General features: G+C 37.3%; 1 protein-coding gene across 1 annotated transcript in view; it reads left to right on the forward strand.

Annotated features, from left to right (window-relative positions):
- The first annotated feature begins 7,013 nt into the window (after positions 1 to 7,013).
- The window catches only part of TXLNB (taxilin beta), a 64,023-nt gene continuing 50,286 nt past the window's right edge, over positions 7,014 to 20,750 (forward strand). Inside the window, exons 1-3 of the mRNA XM_082731050.1 lie at positions 7,014 to 7,168; positions 9,425 to 9,868; positions 17,835 to 17,926. Of these exons, the coding sequence (XP_082587176.1) occupies positions 9,439 to 9,868; positions 17,835 to 17,926 (522 nt within the window). The 5' untranslated portion in view covers positions 7,014 to 7,168; positions 9,425 to 9,438. The remainder of the gene's footprint in view (positions 7,169 to 9,424; positions 9,869 to 17,834; positions 17,927 to 20,750) is intronic.

Genomic DNA, 20,750 nt, shown 5'->3' on the forward strand with positions numbered 1-20,750 from the left:
CTACAGATGCTACAGAAGTCATCAAATCCCAGAACAAGAAGGAATGAGAAGAGGGGAAATGTTGGGAGGGGGGATATACCTGACAGGGAGTCACAGCCCCAAACCACCGGTGGCTTGGCAACCTTAAAGATGGGATCATCAGCAATTGGTATTTTCAATCTGTATCATTGCCTTCTTGTTGCCATTAATTTAGTGACCACAGTTCTTTTAAATGGGATGTATAGCCCGAGTTTTCTGTAGGGAACATGAGTCAAAGGAAGTGGGACACCCAAAGTTATGACGCCTCTCGAGTTCAGGAGCATCTGTCCCCACAGTTATGTTATGAATATTCAAATGTCAGCAGTATTTTCCTATTGGTCTGCATCAATAAACAGACACTTACCTGAGGAACATCCTGGAACTCTGCTGGGCAAATCGCTGATGACACATGTTTTAAACAGGACAAAGGAGAAAAATGTCTCCATGCTTCAACCATATGTCCTTCAAGCAGGCACTCAGAGGCTGGAATGGTAAAGCCCATTTCAGGACAATGTCATTGCTGCAGCCGTTGGCAGCTATTAAAATTCAGTTTTACCCTCAGTGGACACATTCTAAATGAATAAGACAACACAAAGCCCCATGCTCCCAGATCTCTACTATACTCAGCAATTTGGTAAAGAGGGGGCTTTTCAAAGATGAGAGAACCAAAATTATACATGTGACAGACTTCATTCTGACCTTCCTTGAACAAAATATTGACACAAGCCAAATCTCCCTTGTACAGTGCATGCAGCAAAATCTTGTTAATTCAGATTAAACAGAGAATCAGTGTAAAGAAGCTTACTCTAAAATGTATCTGCATTATTTATAAGAAGAAATTCATGATTAAATTATTATCATGAAAAAAAATTTAAGTGTAATCAAATAAGGCTATTGAAGAAGTGGAGCTCTTTCCAAGCACAAGTGTAGCACCCAATATTTATGCAAATTTCAAATGATTTATTTTATTCATGAAAGCTAGTTCACATTGCCCTTTCTAGAGATAATCCTGTTTGGTTAATTCTTGTTTAGAAGTAATAAAACCAAAGTCTTTTCATAGGATGTAAACCATAATTTTCACTTCTGGAGACCAACTGTACACAAGAAGTACAAATTAAAGAGGCATCACCACAAAAATCGAACATTGTAATTTGTTGCATAGGTTTTTGTATTTAGACTTATTGGAAATTATTTCTGTTGACCACAATCCTGCATTTTCTCCTTTTCCAGAAACACAGAGGTGTTGTCTGGTGAGTAGGAACAGAATGTACAAAGATTTGCTTCTCACCCCAAGAAAGTCTAATTCAGGCCAAGTATATACCATGACCAAGATATAATATAATAAATTCTCACATTTAACCTTGCTTCTATATAGCAACAATTTCAAAATGCTATTAGTGTAGAAAATATTAATTTCCATTTCATGGGTTTCACTTCAATGTGTCATTATTTGAATCAGTTTACATTGATTACGTGTTCATTATATAGACCATATTTACTATGTTGGTCTCAAAACAACCATATAAAATAGGTAGTCCCAGTTTACAGAGAAGAAAATTGAAGCTGAAGAAGTTAAAATATAGTCTAAGGGGGCACCTGGCTGGCTTAGTCTGAAGAGCATGAAACTTTTTATCTCAGTGTTATAAATTCAAGCCCTATACTGGGCAAGGAACCTACTTAAAATAAATAAATAAAAAAAATATAGTCTAAGTAAAAGATAGATCTGGAATTCATATGCAACTGCCTGAGTTTCACACTTATAATCTTAATTATTAAATGATTTCTATTTCTCTTAAATTCACAGTAAAGAACTATAGAATTAATAAATGCATATTTGATAAAGGTCTTAAATGAGTCATTTCATCTAATTTTCCCGCACCCCATGCAGAAGTTTCTTCTTCAGTATATCTAAAAGAAAGAAAAATCAAGGCTTTATGAGATATTTCTGGTACTGAAGCTTTTGATTTTGGCTGCTAGTTCATTTCATCATTGGACAACTGTGATGGTTAAATAGATCTTCCTGACTCCAAGATGGCTTTATAAAAATCTTTCTGATCTCTTTTTCCTCTAAAATTCTATAGCAAACAAGAACAAGACATAAAAACTTATAACACCAATGAAACCAGAAAAATTGAATCCATAAACCCCAAACCATAATGAATGAGGACTAGAACAAAAGACAGAATGGTAAATAATCGAACAGAAAAAGGATGCTTAACGGAAATGGGTTAGTGAGCTGAGGGAAAGGTAGCAGGAGAGTTAGAAACAAATAATTTTCCTGGTAGACTTTAAAAAGACTAAAGAATTTGAGGTTAATACTCAGCAAATAGAGGTTCTATCAAAAGTAGTAGTAGGGCTGGGTTGTTTTGTTTTGTTTTGTTGGGTTTTACTCTTTGTTTTTTTTTTAATATTTTATTTATTTATTTGATAGAGATCACAAGTAGGCAGAGAGGCAGGCAGAGAGAGAGGGAAGAAGCAGGCTCGCTGCCGAGCAGAGAGCCCTTTGCGGGGCTCGATCCCAGGACCCTGAGATCATGACCTGAGCTGAAGGCAGAGGCCTTAACCCACTGAGCCACCCAGGCGCCCCACTCTTTGGTTTTTAATTAAGGGAATGAACAGTCAAACCCAAGGGTCCACAATCCCACCTCACAAAGTAAAGTAACTTCTCTCCACCTTTTCAGGATACATAAGGATTATTCTCTGGGGAAGCTTAACCAGAAAGACTCTCTGTTCAGGGATATGAGGCCCAGAGGAGGAAGAAGGTGAGCAACAATGATAAAGGGGGAAAGAAGTTAAAGTTATTAGTCTCTGGATTTAAAAACCCATTAAGCATCCAATACAATAAATGAAAAAGATGCTCATCAAATTTTATCATTGTGAAACTTCAGAATATAAGGGATAAAGAGAAGATTCTAAAGGTTCCACAAAGAGAAAAAAAGAAAAGAGAATCATACAAGAGATCAAGAATAAAAATGACTCCACTTTCAAGGAAAAAAAAACTGGAAACCTAAAAAAACAAGGGAATGAGCCTTTAAAAATTCAATAAATATGTAAAAAAAAAAAGTTTTATTAAAAAAAGGGGGTTTGTTTGTTTGTTTACATTTTGTAAAAAAGTTTACATCTAGCCAAGCAATCAAGTAAGTATAATGGTCGCAAAAAAGGTATTTGAGACATACAAAGTCCCCCATAAATGCTTTCTCAGAAAGCCAGCATACAATATGTTTCACTAAATGAGGAAGTATAACATGAAAGAGGAAGAATGGGAATCAGGAAACAAGAGAGAAATAAAGGGAATTCCCAGGATGACCTCAGGGGAAGTGCTAGGACCACAGCTGTGCAGCAAGCCAAGACTGTGCGCCAAATTAGGCTATAGCAAGAAGTCAAGTCTCTGGGGATGTTTGTATGTGGGGGTGATATCTCCAAGAAGATACTAGAATGTATAAATTGTCTGAGAGGTTTTACCTTGGACAAAATTGCTTAGCAAGGCATTTTACAGAACTTTTGTGCAGTTTGGGGAATACAGAGTACTCTCAATACTAAATAAATGAAAAGAAAAGGTAATCATTAACTCCAGGAAAAACTAAAAGTTACAAAAGAATGGAATTATATATAATCACCGTGCTTTACCCAATTTAGCAGTGAACATATTTCAACAATGAAAATATAGAATATTAATATGAGTTATATTTTATGAAGAAAACGAGGGAAATGGGGTATAGTTAAAATCTTGATTATTATGGGAAGACAGTAGGTAATGTCAAAAACTGACAAGCTGACAGGCAACAATCTAGGTGCCTTATTTATAAAGGAAAAAGTAAACCAGAAAAGAAATACCTGTGTTGATTTAATATTACTATCCCTGGGGAACATGACAGGGTTGAAGGAACAGGGTGGAGAGAGGGACAAGGGATTATTGTTTCTTGTGATAAACTTTTTGTATTGGTATTAGAAATTAGACTTTATATTTTCTTATACCATTTGCATAAAAATTAAAATGTTATTTTCCAAAAAAAAATCCTTACAACAGCTCAAAGGAAAATCACTGAGTTCTGGGGTATCTAAGTGGCTCAGTCAGTGAAGTGTCAGACTCTTGATTTTTTAGCTCAGGTTATGATCAAGCCCTGTGTCAGGCTCTGTGCTCAGTAGGGAGACGGATTAAGATTCTCTCTCTCCCACTCCCCTCTCCTTCTGCCTCACCCACTTCACTCACAACAATAAATAAATAAATCTTAAAAAAAAAAAGGTAAAATACTATTATTAATTTATTAAGTAACACCCATAATAATAATACTATTATTATTAACTAATTAATTAAGGCCCAGTTCTTTGGGCCTCTACCATGCTACAGATGGGTTCTAGAGAGCTACAAGTTTGTGTGTTTGTATTCATTTCAATAATAATTGAAAATGTATAAGTCTGTCCTGAATCACCTAGATAACTAACTGGCATTTGGTGCCATCACTATCACGTGTGTATCTATCAACTTAGCTCGAAGTAGTGCAACTTTTTTTTAAGTTTTTATTTCAATTCCAGATAGTTAACATATAGTGTAATATTAGTTTCAGGTGTATAATATTGTCACTCAGCACTTCCATACAACACCCTTGCTTACCACAAGTACACTCTTAATTCCCATCACTTATTTAACCCATCCCCCCACCTCCCCTCTGGTAACCATCAGTTTGGTTTCTACAATTAAGAGTCTGTTTCTTGGTTTGCCTCTCTCTTTCTTTCTCTCCCCCCACCCCCCACTCTGTTCATGTGTTTTGCTTTATAAATTCCACATATGAGTGGAATCATATGGTATTTGTCTTTCACTGACGGACTTATTTCACTGAGCATCATACTTTCTAGCTCCATTCATGTCATTGTAAATAGTAAGATTTCATTTCTTTTTTGTGGCTGAGTAATATTCCATTCTTTTTTATATTTTTTTTCTCAGATCTAGGGTTAGGATTAGGGTTAGGGTTATGGCCAGGGTGAGAGTATTCAAGTAGCATTACTTTAATAATAGCAAGAAAGTAAGAAAGAGCTATAAATGATACATTCGTATCAAAGGAAGTCCAGTTGAAATGATAACAGGTAATGTGTATGAAAACTATGTAACCATGTGGATGGACCAAGTGTTGAAGAAATCAAGTCATTTCATAAGGCACACTCTACAAGAGTATCATAAACTCAAGAGGACCAGCAAGCAGTACCATATTCATGTTGCAAGTAGCAATTTGGGTTCAGCAAATATTACCTGTCACATAAAAGTAATATTTATTTGAATAGTCCATATTTTTTTTTGTTGGGCTTTTAAAATAATATATATTTAAAATTTGTATCATATAATAACTATAAGCAGAAGTTTATATCTATTTTTACATTAGTACATATTGATACAATGGATAATAAAATAACTTATTTCAATCATGGTAAGTTTTCTTTTTTCCTTTATTAATTTCAATAGTAAATTATTCTGCTAATCCATACATTACTTAAATTTGAGAACGGACTTACTTTTTGTATTCACTGAGATATTTAACTATATCTGTTTAATGCACTCCAGTGTGCCACCCATTTGTGGCCCTCACCAAGGACACATTAATTTAGAAAGAAGTACTTTTTTCTCTCACCCATTTTAGTTTACCAACCCTATCATCAAATGATGTGTATTGTTGGGAACAGTTATCTATATATAACTTATACCTCCCCTGAACTCAGAGAAAGGTGTGAGAAATTGGGGATGGAATATTTTAGTTCTTCTTTACTACTGTAACAATTTACCATGAATCTAGCAGCTTTAAAACAACACAAATTTATTGTTTTACAGTTTTGGAGGTAAGAACTCCACAATGGGTTTCACTGAACTAGAATCAGGTGTCAGCAGAATTGCATTCCTTCTGGAGGATCTAGAGAATAATCCACTTTCTTCCTTCTCCTAGCTTCTAGAAATTTCCCAAATCCCTATTTCTGGCCCCACATCACTCTGACCTCTTTTGGAGTCCTTTTCTGACTCTGACCCTCCACTTCCCTCTTTTATCTTTAGGGACCCTTGTGATTACAACAGGGCCCACCCAGATAATTATGGATAATCCCTCATCTCAAGATCCTTGGTTTAATCATATATGCATAGTCTCAATGTCTCTTTCATCTTGTAAAGGAACATATTACCAGTTCCTGGGATTAGGATATGGACATCTCTCTGGTGGCATTATGGGTATCATTATGCCAAGCCAGTCCCAAGAGCAGGAAGTCTGATGGAGGACCCATGTTCTCTAGAAACGGAAGGAAAAGGGCATGGATGTAAGGTAAGAGAAAGGGGCATTTTAGGGTGAATGAAGAGAAGGTTCTTTTCCTGAGAAGGACTAAGGAGCAAATTGAAGACATAAGAGGGATGGAAAAACTTGGAAGAGCAGCTGGTGGAAAAGGCTCCAACTCAGGAAGAAAGAGTGACTACCTCCCCAAGGGCTTATCTGTGATGTGAAGGCGGTAACATGCTTAAGGTGTGGGATGTGAGGCCAATTACACCAGTTACCATGTTTCTGAAGATGCCACCAAATCCAGCCCCAAGAGAGCCACCTCGACTAGTATTTCAAACTTTACAAAAACAACCAAAGACATCAGAATTCAAGTAGTTCTCCCACCTCCTTTTTGTTATGCCATTGGATTCCCCCCTGCCAAGATTCCTATGAGAAATCTGATGCTAATTAGACTTGCATAAGAAGGGAAAAAAAAGAAGATGAATCATGGACCACACTGGAAATAAACTAAGAAATAAGAAAATACGATCTCTGCCCAAAAGAACAGTGAAAAATTATACTTACAGAGGAGCCTCTAGTGAGAGTTTTAATTTTTTAAAGGACAAAACATGGAGAGTCTGATATGATCTACCAGCTGCTTCTCTTTCCTCAGATACTTGCCCAGGAGGCAGCTACTGAAAGTTGGTGTATTTCTCTCTTGCTGTGTCATACACTGTTCCTTTCCTTCCCCACCCCCTCCCTGCTCTCCTGTCGCTTTGGTGCCTGTGAGTGTGTGTGTCCTTTCTCTCTCCTGTGTTAAGAACACAGCTGCCTGCCGTTCTCCGGCTGGCTGTCGCAGCTTCTCTGACTAGCTTTTCACAGCCTCCTGCCTCTCCTCTTTCCGCTTAGCTCCTTGTCTTCTGGTAAGTGTGACAAACACTCCTCCAAGCCCTGTAAGAAGTTGCAGGGTGCGGTTTGTGGTGTTCGAAACTTGCAACTTGGAGATTGCCCGTGAACTGTGCAAGAACTTTCCATTGTTTTATTTATAATTGAAATGTGTTACTCAGGAAGGTATGTGGGTGATAATCTGCTGGATTCCCCATACAAGTGAAAAATTCTCAAAGAAGGAAAAAAAAAAGCAATAAAGTGTATTAAGAAGATAAACTTTAGAAATAATTTCTTGCTGTTAATTAATTAATATGGTAAGGAACAATTTAAAAGTAGCGGAATTCTTTGACTTTTTTTTTTTTCCTTTATGTTGATTTATCTTGAGGCTACTTTTAGGAATTGAATTGTCTTGTGGTTTACAAAGATTCCGTTATTCTGTTTTAAAGTAAATGTGGGCTATGAGTTTAAAGGATATCCATGGAATTAATATTAAAAACACCATTGGCTGTGGCCTCTGAGGAATGAAGAATAGATCAAATACAACCCAACTTTTGCAGTTAGACTAGCCATACTAAAACTCCTGTGGAAAGTCAGTTTTAAATTCATTGCTTTGAAGTTGGGTTGACTTTAGATTTTATTCCATCCTCAGAAGCCTCCCTAACACTTTAAAACCCACATATGTATTTAAGCCAGTACATGTTTACTGCTTTTAGTTTTGATTTTAAAAGGATTCTCTTCCCTTGATTCGCAAAGAAGAAGGGCTAAATGCCATGGCTCCTTTTAGAAGAGCTTAAAATAACTTCTGGCTGGACAGCAGGTGCCATGTATCTTTCTCTGATTTAGGGGAGGGTAAGTTATATATAGATGAGTGTACCCAGCAAGTAGGGGTCAGGATAAAGAAATGCCAGTGACGGAAACAATAAGGCTGTTTACTGCATCGTTTAATCATAAAGTTGGTGCATTCAAGTGGCCAAGAGAAAGAAGTACTTCCTTCAAAGTGAATGAGTACTTAAGTGGGCGGCCTAGGACTGTAGGTTGAACTTTCCATTCTTGCTGGAGTCCAAGCACTTGACAGCGCCTGCCCTGAGAACAAAAGAGGAAGCTATGCAGTATGGGGAACAGTATTTTTTGTTTTTCCTCTCAGGCCACTACAACAGCAAAACCTGTGAATTATGAGAACCCCATCATATTTTTATGCTGTTAATTAGCAGCATGACCATTAAGCACCATTTACAAATAAAATGCACCATCACTTAAAGGCCTAGGTCAACTCTATTGCAACCCGAGAAATGGAGATAGCCAGAAATCCTGGAATTCTTTGACTCAGCTTGGACTTCAGCCCCTATTTTCAAAGAGGCCATATTATATGGATTATTTCTCAAGTTCATTCCCTCCCTATTCATTAAACATTGCTATTTCTTAAAAATTACAGCTATCCTAGAGCTTCTTGACTGAGAAAAAAAAAAGAGTTGTAATCTTTTTCTTTTCCTAAAAGAAATTCAGTTTTTATATTGGAACAAAAAAGTATTATAGAAATTCAATAAATTATTATCTTGACCATCACCATGGTTCCCAACTAGTTTGTTGGTTAATTAGTCCCTTCCTCCATTCTTCATTTTATTCCAAAAATGAAGCTAGTTTGAACCTCAGAAAACATATTTTATTGATGGATAATTATGTGTTGCTCATTTGAAAAAGGAAAATACTTGAAAAACAAGAAAGTATTTCCTGTATATAGTATAATAATTCATTTATATCAATGTACTCATATTTATCAAATCTTCACTTATGAATTAGAATAGAGTTTAGGACTGCTGTTGTTATGAGTGCTTTTAGTAAGCTCTGTGGCTCTTGTATTAAATGTTTTAACTTTGAAATAAAATAACACCACTTTAAACATTTTAAACACCACTTTAAACATTTAAGACATCTCTGTACTTACAATGACCATAAGTCTACATAGAATAATGTAAGAGAGGGGTAACACAAGTTGGCTTAAGCAATATGATAAATATAAAATGAAAAACAATATCTTGAATTATTCCATTAATGTCAGTGAAAGGAATTTCTACTGGAATTAAAGACCAAAACCAAAAATGTGCTAATAGTGTGAATTGCTTTGGAAAAATGTCTCCCACTGTTTTTACCTAACTAATTGCAACATCAAGGGTTTGTGAAAGTACATTCATTTTATGTTAGAAATTGTAATTAGTAGGTGGCTTTTGGGAATATCCATACCTTTTACATATAACTGGGTTAACTATATAAAACTTGACTATGCTTACCACTAGATACTATTCCCAGTATGGAGGTGAATCACTCTGTACAGCTCTCAGGAGAACCCCAGTCAACACCTCCAGGGGACAGTTCATCATTACTGAGTCAAAATGGCCTGGAGAAGCAAGATGATAAGGATTCCTCAACCACACTCCAAACAACGGAGGATAAGGCAGGTGTGCAGTCTGAACAGGGAGTTCAAGATATCTCTGAGGAACTAAATCGACAACTGGAAGACATCATTAACACCTATGGGTCTGCTACTGAAAAAGAGGGTCCCGCCAAGGCAAAGGAGCCACCTGAGAACATAGAACCACTGGACAATGAGGATTTGGACGGTGATGAGGCCACTGAAGAGACGGAGAGAGAACACTTGTCTTCTGGAGAACCAACCACAACCAAAGAGCCTGTCAGCAATAAAGAGCAAAAATTGGAAAAGAAAATACTTAAAGGACTAGGCAAGTAGTTATGTTCTAATGCATGACTTTCCTTTGATGATTCCTTCATCAGGAAGGGGCACTTCCTCCAACCTTTACTAAAAGCCGCATCTCATTTTTGGATTACTGTAACAGCTTCCTGTAGGGTCTCCCTACACTTCCTTTGCTATACTTGGTGCTTAGCCACATCCTCTCAAAAGAGAAGTGAACTTTTGAACATGTTACTCACCTACCCTGTTTCCCCAGTGGTTTCTCACTGTTCTTAGGACAAAGACTAAAATTCTTAACATGGTCTCTCAGGCCCTAATGGTCTAACCCAAATTAGTCTCCCTAGCTTTACCTCCCATCACTCTACACAGCATCTGCTTCCCGGACTCTCTGCCCCTATCACCACCACCACTACTACTGACTAATGGCTAATCATTCTGATCTTCTCTATCAGTGGTTTGAACACAGCATGCTCTATCCACAAAGCCCACATATATCCTATTTTCTCTACCTAGAAATCCCTACATGTTCAGCCCTTTGGGCACTTAACTTAGCATTTAGTTCACAATTCAAGTGGCATTTTCTTAGCCCAACACTAGATAAGGTCTTCTTGTTTTCCATTTCTGTTGTATCTTGTATCTTTCCTTCTGAGCATTTAGCAGTATATGAGAATGTTACTTTTTGTGATATTTGCTTAATGCATGTCTTCCCTTTCCCTAGCTGGTTTTAGCTCAAGAACAGGAACTGTGTGTGTATTCAGACATCACTGAATGCCTAGTGTTTAAGATAGTGGATGACACATGCCAGGTGATCAATAAATATTTGTTATAAGGATGAACAAACAAGTAAATGAAAGGGAAATTGCTTAAAGCAAAGCTAGTGGAATCTGGATTTAAACAAAATATAAATATAGAGATTGTTTATATGTAAAATGATTACCAGATTGCTGAGTTGTATGTTCTATTACTATATAAAATATTTTTTATTTCACAAAACTCTTCAAAAGGTATCAATTATAGAATGTCAAAAATTGCAGAAAATATTTTTATTCTCATTAGTTTATTGATTCAGCAAATATGTATTAATACCTCATCTTTATGAGGTACTGTACTAAGTAAACAAAGATGAATAAATCATCAAGACCCTTTGGTTAAGGAGCTATAAGCATGGAGAGAAAAACCTTGTTTTTCTAATTATAATTGTAATCTAATATGTTTTATAGGATACTGCTAAGAACAGGCATGGGAAAATTTTAGGTGACCATGTGGGATTTTACACCAAAAATGGCTGTGAAAGAAAGATGAGTTAATTTATTTGCTAGGTTGAAAGCATATTACTGTACATAGGAGAACACCTCTGCCTGTCTTCCTTGGTGAATTTCACTGTGACACTCTGTACAAATACCACTTTCTATATGGTACATTCCCAGACATGCTCAGTAAGGGTTAGCATCACCTTTCTTACTTCTCCATTAAATTTTCTGCATCAATCATTTGTTTATATACCTGCCTCCCAAGGGAGGTAGAAAATCTATCGGGGGCAGCTATAATGTCTTACTCATTTCTTGAAGATAGTGTGGCAAAGTGAAAGGTCATGGGCGCTGGAGTCAGAACTGGGTTTAGATTCCAATAACCAGGTATCTATAAATCCCAAAATATGTCTGCTGGCATGGGATATCACTACCTTACTTAAAACCCATTGTGGGCAATGTTTTCAAGAAGGGCTAAAAGACACATTTAAATAGGACATTTGACTCACCCAACATAAAGAATAAAATAACCCAAATAATACTTTAAAAATATCTACCAAGTTGCAAAGTGCAAGACTGGAATCACTCAAGGGTTCTGGATATTTGGGAAAGAGAATGAAGTTGCTCTATGTTCAAAAGCTGTTTTTCCTTATCTAGCCAAGGCATTTCAGAAACGTCCCTTTGTATTAGCCATCATTAAACTTCCCATAAGACAGTACAAAATCACATCATGGAGGGTTATGATTTCAAGTGTTCCTAATGGAAAATTCTTTTTGCTTTATCACTTTATAATTATTTCTACAGAGGAATATGTATGTGTTGTATTGAGGGGATATGAAAAAAAGTAGGGGTAAAATTAAAGATGACCAACTGTGGTTTCTTCTCTGTCTTCCATGAGTTATTTCAGAATCTATAGTGATGATCTAATTACCCGATTATCAAAAGAACTGTAGAGAAAGAAAACATTCCACAACTCTAATTCCACCACTCTCTCCAAGTTACCAGATTTCAACTGAATGTTTGATCAGAACCAGTGTTTGTGAAGCCAGTGACCACTTGTGTCCACCCTAACTACATGTGTCTCTGAACACCATTGGAATATTCTTCTAGGCACTGTAATGTTTCAGCTACATTATGGCTTAAACATTTTTAGGCTGATCGAAATATATAACCACCATTTTAAACATGATTTCAGCTACCTATAAGTAAGTAGCTTTAACAGACTTCCTAGCTGTTGATCGTCTAGACCATTAGTTTTCAAACTTAACTGTGCATTAGAACCAAATACAGAATTTATGAAAAATGCTGTTCCTGAGCACAGAAATTCAGAATTGGGAGGATTTGAGTGGAACCAAAGCACCAAGGGCAATTTTTATATAGACTGCAGAAGAACAAAAAAGTTCTTCTTCCACCCTTTTGAAGAAAAAGTGAAGTGCTGACGGTGGTCTTCTTTAGAATCTATTTGTACCTTTTATAGAATTTTAATAAATCATTTTACCAGCACCTGAAAATATATCCTTAGATTTTGCTTAGCTACTTGATCAAAGATGAGTTTTCCATTATTTCATGTTTATCCGATAATATCTGCTTTATTGGTATTTTTGAGATGATGAAACATTCTGGCTCTCTAACCTAAAATTCTCCATAGTATATACTTTGGCATATTTGAGATTTCACAAAAAGTTAAAGATTACTTACTGCCACAATTCTTTGACTTTTTCTATATACAGTGAAAATCTCCACTATAGGTGGGCACAGTTTACAATATTTTCTGGACTAATTGGACCAAAGAGATCCTTCTTTCACAGAACACCTTTGATTATTTGGGAAATGTCTCTGCAACCCAAGTACCCAGGACTTATTTTTCCCTGAGAGATTTATTTTTCCTGAGAGATTGCTCCCCACAATCAACACACTGTACACCAAAGCAGTTAGAGGAATGTTTTTAAATCTCTTTAGTGGATAGAGCCATTTTCCCCTTGGCATCTGAACTGAAAGAGACAAAAACAGAGACACGTCTTAAGTAACTGACACGTCTTAAGTATCTCCCTCACCGCTCCCACCCCACCCTCCAGACTCACAGATTCTTATTAATCACTTCTCTGCCAACAGTACGTGGGCCGCACAAGCACCACATAGTAATAAGCACAGAACAATGATAAAATATAATATACTTTCTGATATTCCGGTTGATAACCAATTGAGTAGGAAATCAGAGGTTTGAAGCATAAGCCTGGGAAGAAAACAAAGCTGATCCACAGGTCCAGTCTGAGTTCAGAATACATCTAGTCAACCCACTAATTTTATAGACAGGGAAATTGAAGCTTAGAGAGTTTAAGAGTCTACAAAAAAAAGGTTACTCAACTAGTTGATGTGATTGTGAGATGAGTCATAAAGGAAGCAAGGGGGCAGAACTGAAGTCACTAATATTGCAGGACTGAAGATACATACAAAGTAATTGGTATATTGGTTAAGGAGCATTTACCATAGCTCAGTTAATGGTTTTGCCTTCAGTTACAGGTGACTTTCAGTTGTACCTACTGAGGAGCTTGACTAAGATGGTGGATTCCAAAATGTCTTTAGAAAACCATTTGCTTACTCTTCCTTAGAAAGGGTACTTTCCCAGATGATTTGTTTCATCCATTTTTAGCTTGATTTCTAGTTTCACTGCAAAAGGGGAATAAACTGTTGCCTTAATACAACTGCTAAACTTTTGGAAGAGATAGTAGACCAGAAGAATTCAGGGAAAAGAGGAATCAACAGAGATGGCAAGGTTCGTGAGTAGATTCACAGGGAAGTTAGATTTTAGACCAGGTCCTAAACAGAGAGAGAGACTTAAAGAAATAGGTCAGTTGGGACAGAAGAATATAACTTGAGCAAAGTAATTAGCACTCTCTTCTGATCAGAATTAGGAATAGATGTATTCATTTCTTGCTGTTCTTCCTGGTATTTTTCTTTTTCATTATAAAGTTTTGTTTTATTTTGTTTTCCCTGGAATAATCTCTTCATTTTTAGACTCTTAAAGGGTTTTTTTTCCTTTTAAGAAAGTTTTCTTTATAGTTAGAGTCAAGAAATTACTAATAATTCAAACATATCATCAACTGACCTAATAAGAAGTCCAGGTCCACTCCCCAACTGGGTGAGAGGCAAAAGTTCCAAGTACATAAAGAAAAAAAACAAAAAAAAACAAAAAAAAAAAACAAGGTGACTAAAACACAAAAGATATAAAATGTTGGCCAAATAAAAACAGTGTAACTAGAAAATACAGAGTAGGCAGTATTTTCAAAACTGATAAGCCATTAAAACAAAGCAAAACAAACAAAAACCAGACTATGAGAAGCAACAATGAGGGATAAGAGAATCCTGATAAGTTTTAGAAGTCTGTTGTTTTTTTCCCCAAAACATTTTGGAAAGACAAATATACCGTCCAAACATTGTTAATTTTATTGTTGTCTAAATCAAGATAAAAATGGTTAAATTTATTCCAGTCATGGAATCAACAAATCTTAAATGCTAAACTCAGAACCCATTTAGTCAACTTAATAATTTTATAGAGAGAAAAATTTAGGCCTAGAGAGTTGAAGAGTCTATAAAAAGGGTTACTGTGTCAACTAGTCAGTGACACAGTCTGTTTTAGAACCCAGGGTCTAGTCCTTATCCTTAGTCCAGTGTGAATTTAAATACACTGTCCTTATAATCAACATACACAAATCTTATTTCTCTCAAAAGATATCTATAGATACTCAGAAATTATTTGTATCAGAGTCACTATTTTTAAATTATGTTAGAAAACATAATTAACATTGAAATTTGAATCTGGGTCTAACATTTGAAACAGAATATTCACGATCTTTTCTAGCTTTAAGATTCTGCCATAACACATAGAAAGCAGGGAGGGAGAAGAAAGACACACTTGTGTGTCCAAGACCAAATTTTAGCCCCAAATTTCTAGAAGATAATTTTGGTAGAGAAAAAGTCAGGGTTTAAACACTTATCAAATCTGCATAAACTTAGTATAAATAGTTACCACTATGCCAAAAGTTTAAGAAAAATTCCCATCCTCGTTTATATAGCTGACTTCATTATCTCAATTTAAGTCTTTTAATTTCTTTGATATAAAAATCTTTCCTTTGTAGTATAATACTCCCTTGGCCTACAACTGTGCCTTTGGCCATAGCCACGTGTGACACAGCCGTTCTTGTTGCTCATGTGGCCCTACCCCCTTGTAGACTTACTACTCAACTGAGTGTTTTGTGAACGGAGGGCCATATACCCTTCATGTGCCTTCCCCATTTTCAATGGGGACTTCAGGTCTGTCCCTCACTTTTTTTATGACTAATCTCACAATCACACTGGGGGAAAGACAGGTCACTTGTTCCTAATAAAATGTCTCTGACAAAAAGTCAGTTTGTCTCTCGTGTCTGACAATATCACCAAATGATCTCATTTCTGTGGAATTGTAATTACAGCCTCTAATAGAAGATGAGCAATCCCTTTCCTAGTTCTCTTCTCCATGATAATACCACACAGCATTCTAGTCTGGCAAACCAATGGAAGCCTAAAAATTAAACTCCCTGATGTCACAAATTTATTCATTCTGTGCATGCCTATCTCCAAGTTTCTGGATATTTGTGTAGTTTTTGTTGAAGGGCAAAATCAGTTTTGAAGGATAAATTGATGCTTCTGAATGTTGACCTTTTAGGCAAAATAACAGGATGTGAGAGCAGAAAGATCTCCAATGAGGGTGCCCTAAACAAAACCCTCTTCTCATGGTTAAGGAAAATAAAAAGTTAAGATACTTGGTGTGGAGAGAAAAAAGAGACTTATTGTACTCACTCAAATGTTTCTATCTCCCTCAAATGAGACACATAATGGTTTTATGTGACCATAATCATACTGAGAGGTTTCCTAAGCATATATTCAATGGCAGAGGTGAGAGTAAGATCTGTCATTCACAAAGTCAATCACAGAGCTGTCTTCAGGACAGTCTTCATTTAATTCACCTGCTACTAATGTGCACATGTTGGCTTTGCTTTGTTCCACTATTACCGACATTTACTGAGAGCTTGCCCTGGAACAAACATGATCTCGGTTCTGGGCCAAATCTGATCCACAGCAATCTCTTTCCTCCAATAGATGGCACTCACTCAGGACAACAGTCTTCCTGCGGCCCCTTTCCCAGACTGAAGACAAGGGGAAGGGATGTCCCGACCAATGCACATCTCTCCTGGTTGCTTAAGAACGAACTCTGAGCACAGGCACAGGGGAGATGGGGCAGCAGTGATGACCAGTTTAAACTTGGCTCAATATGTCACAGGCCATAATTGGAAAGCTGGTGGGATGCCTCTCACACCCACCTTCTCCCGGTCTTAGGCCATGTCTCTAATCTGAACTGACTCACTGGGCAGAGATGGACAAAACCAGCTGTTAGCAATGAGGTCATGTTTTTTAAGAAAAAGTTTCCTTTTATTTCTCTGAGTTTCCTGGCATCCAAATTCCACATGGGAATGAATTGAGTTAGAGCAAGTAGACAAACCTTGGATTCAAGCCTTGACTCTGCCAGTGTTAATTATGTAACTTTGGACTTTGCTGGGCCTTAGATTTTTAATCTATAAAATTAACCATTTGTCTGAATCTTCTTTAAAGTCCTTCTAGACCTAAAATACTTTGATGCCATTAGAGTTAGCAGATATAGCAAATAAAAATACAGTATGCCAAGGAGAATTTGAACTTCAGTAAACAATGAAAAAATTTTTTAGTATAATCATGTCTCATGTCCTGTATTTCATCTGGCAAGCTTAGTTTCATGCCTCTCCAGGATAAAAGCAAATACTCTAGCAAAAGGGAAATGCCTATTTTGGGGGAAAGGTTGTCAAAGTTGTTAATATTCTCACATAGATTTACATCAGGAAACATGGCCTCTACTGTGTGGATTGACCTTCCTATTCTAATTAGACAGACTGGCTGTCACTCTGTTCCACCTTGATCAGACAATTTGAAAAGACATCATCAGGGGTACATGCAGGCCCCAGGGTCCCTCTCCTCCCTTCCAAAACTCAGCCCAATGGCTACTTTAAAACAAGATTTCCAGGCCCACAGAAAGGCAAAGGGGAGGCTGAGCTGAAGAAGACAAAAAGAAGAACAATGAGGAAAGAGAAGAATCTGAGATTCACCATCAAATAATCACGAACAGATGAGTCTTAAAATGTAGCATAAACTCCAAGTGGGATCAGAAAAGAAGACTATCAACAAAGATTAAGCCTGGGTGGGAGGAAGGAAGGGCCAGGAAGGTTGAACCCAGTATCACAAGAGACCCAAAAAGGCCTGTGGATAAGAACCTCCAAGTCTTGGCTTGGTTTTCCTTCTATGTTGATTTAATTCTCTGCTAGGTAGGAAATATGAGCGGAACATTCTCATCCAAACCTCACAGAATGCATTCACACAGAAAAACAAGACAACTGGTTACCCCCCAAAAGAGAGAAAAAAAGTACTGAAGGCAGAAAACAAAACCCAAAAATGGCAGATGAAACTGTCCAGACTCTGTGCTTTGGACTGGAAGTCTAGAACCGCATGCATCAATGCAGGCAGTTCGGTGGGCGTCAGAAATTTTGATTGGCTGCTCTGCCTCTTTTTTTTTAATTAACCAATGGGGGAAAACAGGTGACTTATACAAAGTCAGCATTTTTTATTCTTTTGAATATTTTCAAAACATTTTTCTAAATGTCTTGATGGGTTTTGTTTTCTTTAAAGGCAAAGAAGCCAATGTGTTGATGCAAAATCTGAACAAGCTGCAAACACCTGAAGAAAAATTGGATTTTTTATTCAAGAAGTATGCTGAATTGGTAAGATGAGCTCTTTGTGCCAAAGAGGTTCAGGCCCTGGTTGGAGCTGAGAAAAGGCCATTCATTTTTCGGGGACCTCATTAGAGACCATAGCTGGTTACCTCACACAAGCCAAAGCAAGAATCCATAAGAGCAGAATTTTTTTTAAAGGAAAAAGAAAGAGAAAAACTGAGGATAAACAGCACAACCAAGAAAGAGGATAGTGCTGGAGTCTATTGAAGTCTAACCTTCAATTATATGTATAATTTGGGGAACAGAAGAGAGAATTAGAGATCATTGAAAATTGCAGATATTTTAAACTTCTTTTGGGGTTTGTAAGAACACAGAAATATACTCGACCTAAAGGCAAACTTTCATTCAGTTCTTGTGCCTAGGTATTTTGAGGAGCCCCCTCAGGAAGGCAGAGGGATGAGTTTTTCCTACCCTCAGCTTGTGACCCCTTTTCATTTGAGCTTGAAAACTATTCATTCAGTCAGTCAGTCATTCAACCATTCATTTTTCCTCTTTGATCTACATTCTTCTCCCCACCCCACTGTGGCAGTGTTTGATGTGGGTTGCTTTATGCCTAGTTCTAGGTCCTCCCCAGGCAGGGTCCCTCTGAATAAGGCCATTGGGAGGCAGGGAAGCCGCTCAGAGACATCAGAGAATCTGTGAAGGGCACTGCCTCCCCGCCAGTACTCTTCCAATGGGTCAGTTTGGAAAAAGAGGAGGGTTCAGTGAAACCAACCTCTCTGTGAGAGGAGTGCCATTTGAGGTCTGGGCACTACTCCCCAGGGTGTGCGACCCTCCACAGGGATGTGACATTCTCTCACATGATGCTATCCAATGTGCTCCTCCTTCCCATCGGCTTCCTTTTTTTGTTTTAAGATTTTATTTATTTATTTGTCAGAGAGAGAGAGAGAGCACAAGCAGGGGAAGGGGCAGAGGGAGAAGCAGGCTACCCAAAGAGCAGGGAACCCAAGGCAGGGCTCAATGCCAGAATGCTGGGATCATGACCTGAGTCAAAGGCAGACACTTAACAGACTGAGCCACCCAGGCATCCCCCTGGTTGCCTTTAAAAATATATTTTCTTTATTTAAGAAAAAAAAATATTTTCTTTCTTTAAAAAAATATTTTCACTCACTTATGTCTTTTGGACAAGCAGTGACAGGAGAATGACACTACGTCCACAGAGCAAAACACTTCCTCCAAGCGGCAGGCTGAAGGCAGATCTACCTTGCAGCTAATGAAGTTTGGTTCAGAGCCTCTCACTAGCATGGGCCCCTCTGAGGCTCTGGATGCAATTCTCTTTTTTTAATTTTGAGGGTTGTTTCTGTGTGCTTTGTTTTTAAAAGAAAGCCTCCAAAACTGAAAGAACTTCAGGCACACAAGTGCCTCATCTTAACCCTATTGATGGACTGAAGTTTAGCAAGTGACTTGTTTTCTTTCTTTTTCTAACTCCCGTCCTGCGGGCATGTTCCTCCCTTTCTTCTGTCACCTTGCCTCAACTTCTTGGGCTGAACAGTCCTGCAATAAGCCCAGAGGGACTCCGAAACCCTGAGTCAGTGGCTGGTTGTTTAACTATGCCAACAATTTTTAATTGTTTTTTAATCACATAAACCCCATATCATGATGATATGAGAAAAGCTGCAGACACAAGCAAATATATCACTAATCCCATAACCTAAAACACAAACTTTATCTGTCTTCATTCCCAGTTCTGCTATAGAAGAAGATATAATTTTTATAACAATTACTATTATAAGGTTGATACATGATTTGGTATCCAGTTTTGATGACTTATATGATGGACAATTTCCCATGCAGTTTAGAGTCTTTATAATTATATTTTGTAATAGTTGTGTCATTTTTCTATGGAGTGGCCATTATATCCTGGTTCTCTGATTTGGGGACACTGGATTCCTTCTACTGTTTACTTTACCAAGTACTGCTGCACTACACATCGTCATGCATTAGATCTGTTCCTTCTCCTTCGTTTTATGATCCATGATCCCAATCCAGAATTGGGATTACTGAATCAAACTGCATGAATGCCTTTTGGTTTTTCAGGTGTTTTTTAAATGGTCATAGTATTTTCCAAAAGAATGGCAAAAATTTATAAAGTGAGTATCAAGTGTTTCAACTTGTTCTTATCACAGCTTGTTTAACCTTAGCTATTAACCATCCATGAGCAGTTTCAATGCCATAAAATAAGTTTGGTTTCAAAAATATTTTTCCCAAAAATAAGGCCCCCATTCTGGGTCCATCCTTGATCTCTTTGGTACTTTCTAATATCGTTTTCCTTTTGCCCCTCTCATTTACCTCCTTTTACCAAAGCCATTCATATTTCTAGTGCCATGCTCCATACTTGACTAGACTGGGCAGGGTTCCAGCCATATGGGAAGCCGTGGGAGGGGCTGCAGCCCTCAGCAGCACATCAGAGAAGCATCACTTGTCCCATCTGCCTGAGATTCTCTTCCTGAGCCACAGCTGTTCACCCTAGGAACTTCCTCCACCTACTCACCTTCCCAGTCAGGAGTCACCCAATGAAGGTTATCTTTCCAGAGAGCCTGCTCAACTCAAGCCTTACTTACTGTACATTGGCATTTATATCATGTCCTATAATAAACTTTAAAATCCAAAAGGTCATTCTAGAAAAAATGAATAGGAGAAAATTGGCCAAAATCCCATTAAATTCCCTTTTCAGAAAGGAAAAATTGTGAATAATTTCAATCTTCTACTTGGAGACAAAAATCATTGCTCACTGATTTGGATATTAATATTAATATAAAATGTGTCTGACATGTAAGTGTTAACATAGAATAAATCATCAAATTCAAAGCTG

This window comes from Mustela nivalis (genome assembly GCF_964662115.1).
Source record: "Mustela nivalis genome assembly, chromosome: 5".
NCBI lineage: Eukaryota > Metazoa > Chordata > Mammalia > Carnivora > Mustelidae > Mustela > Mustela nivalis.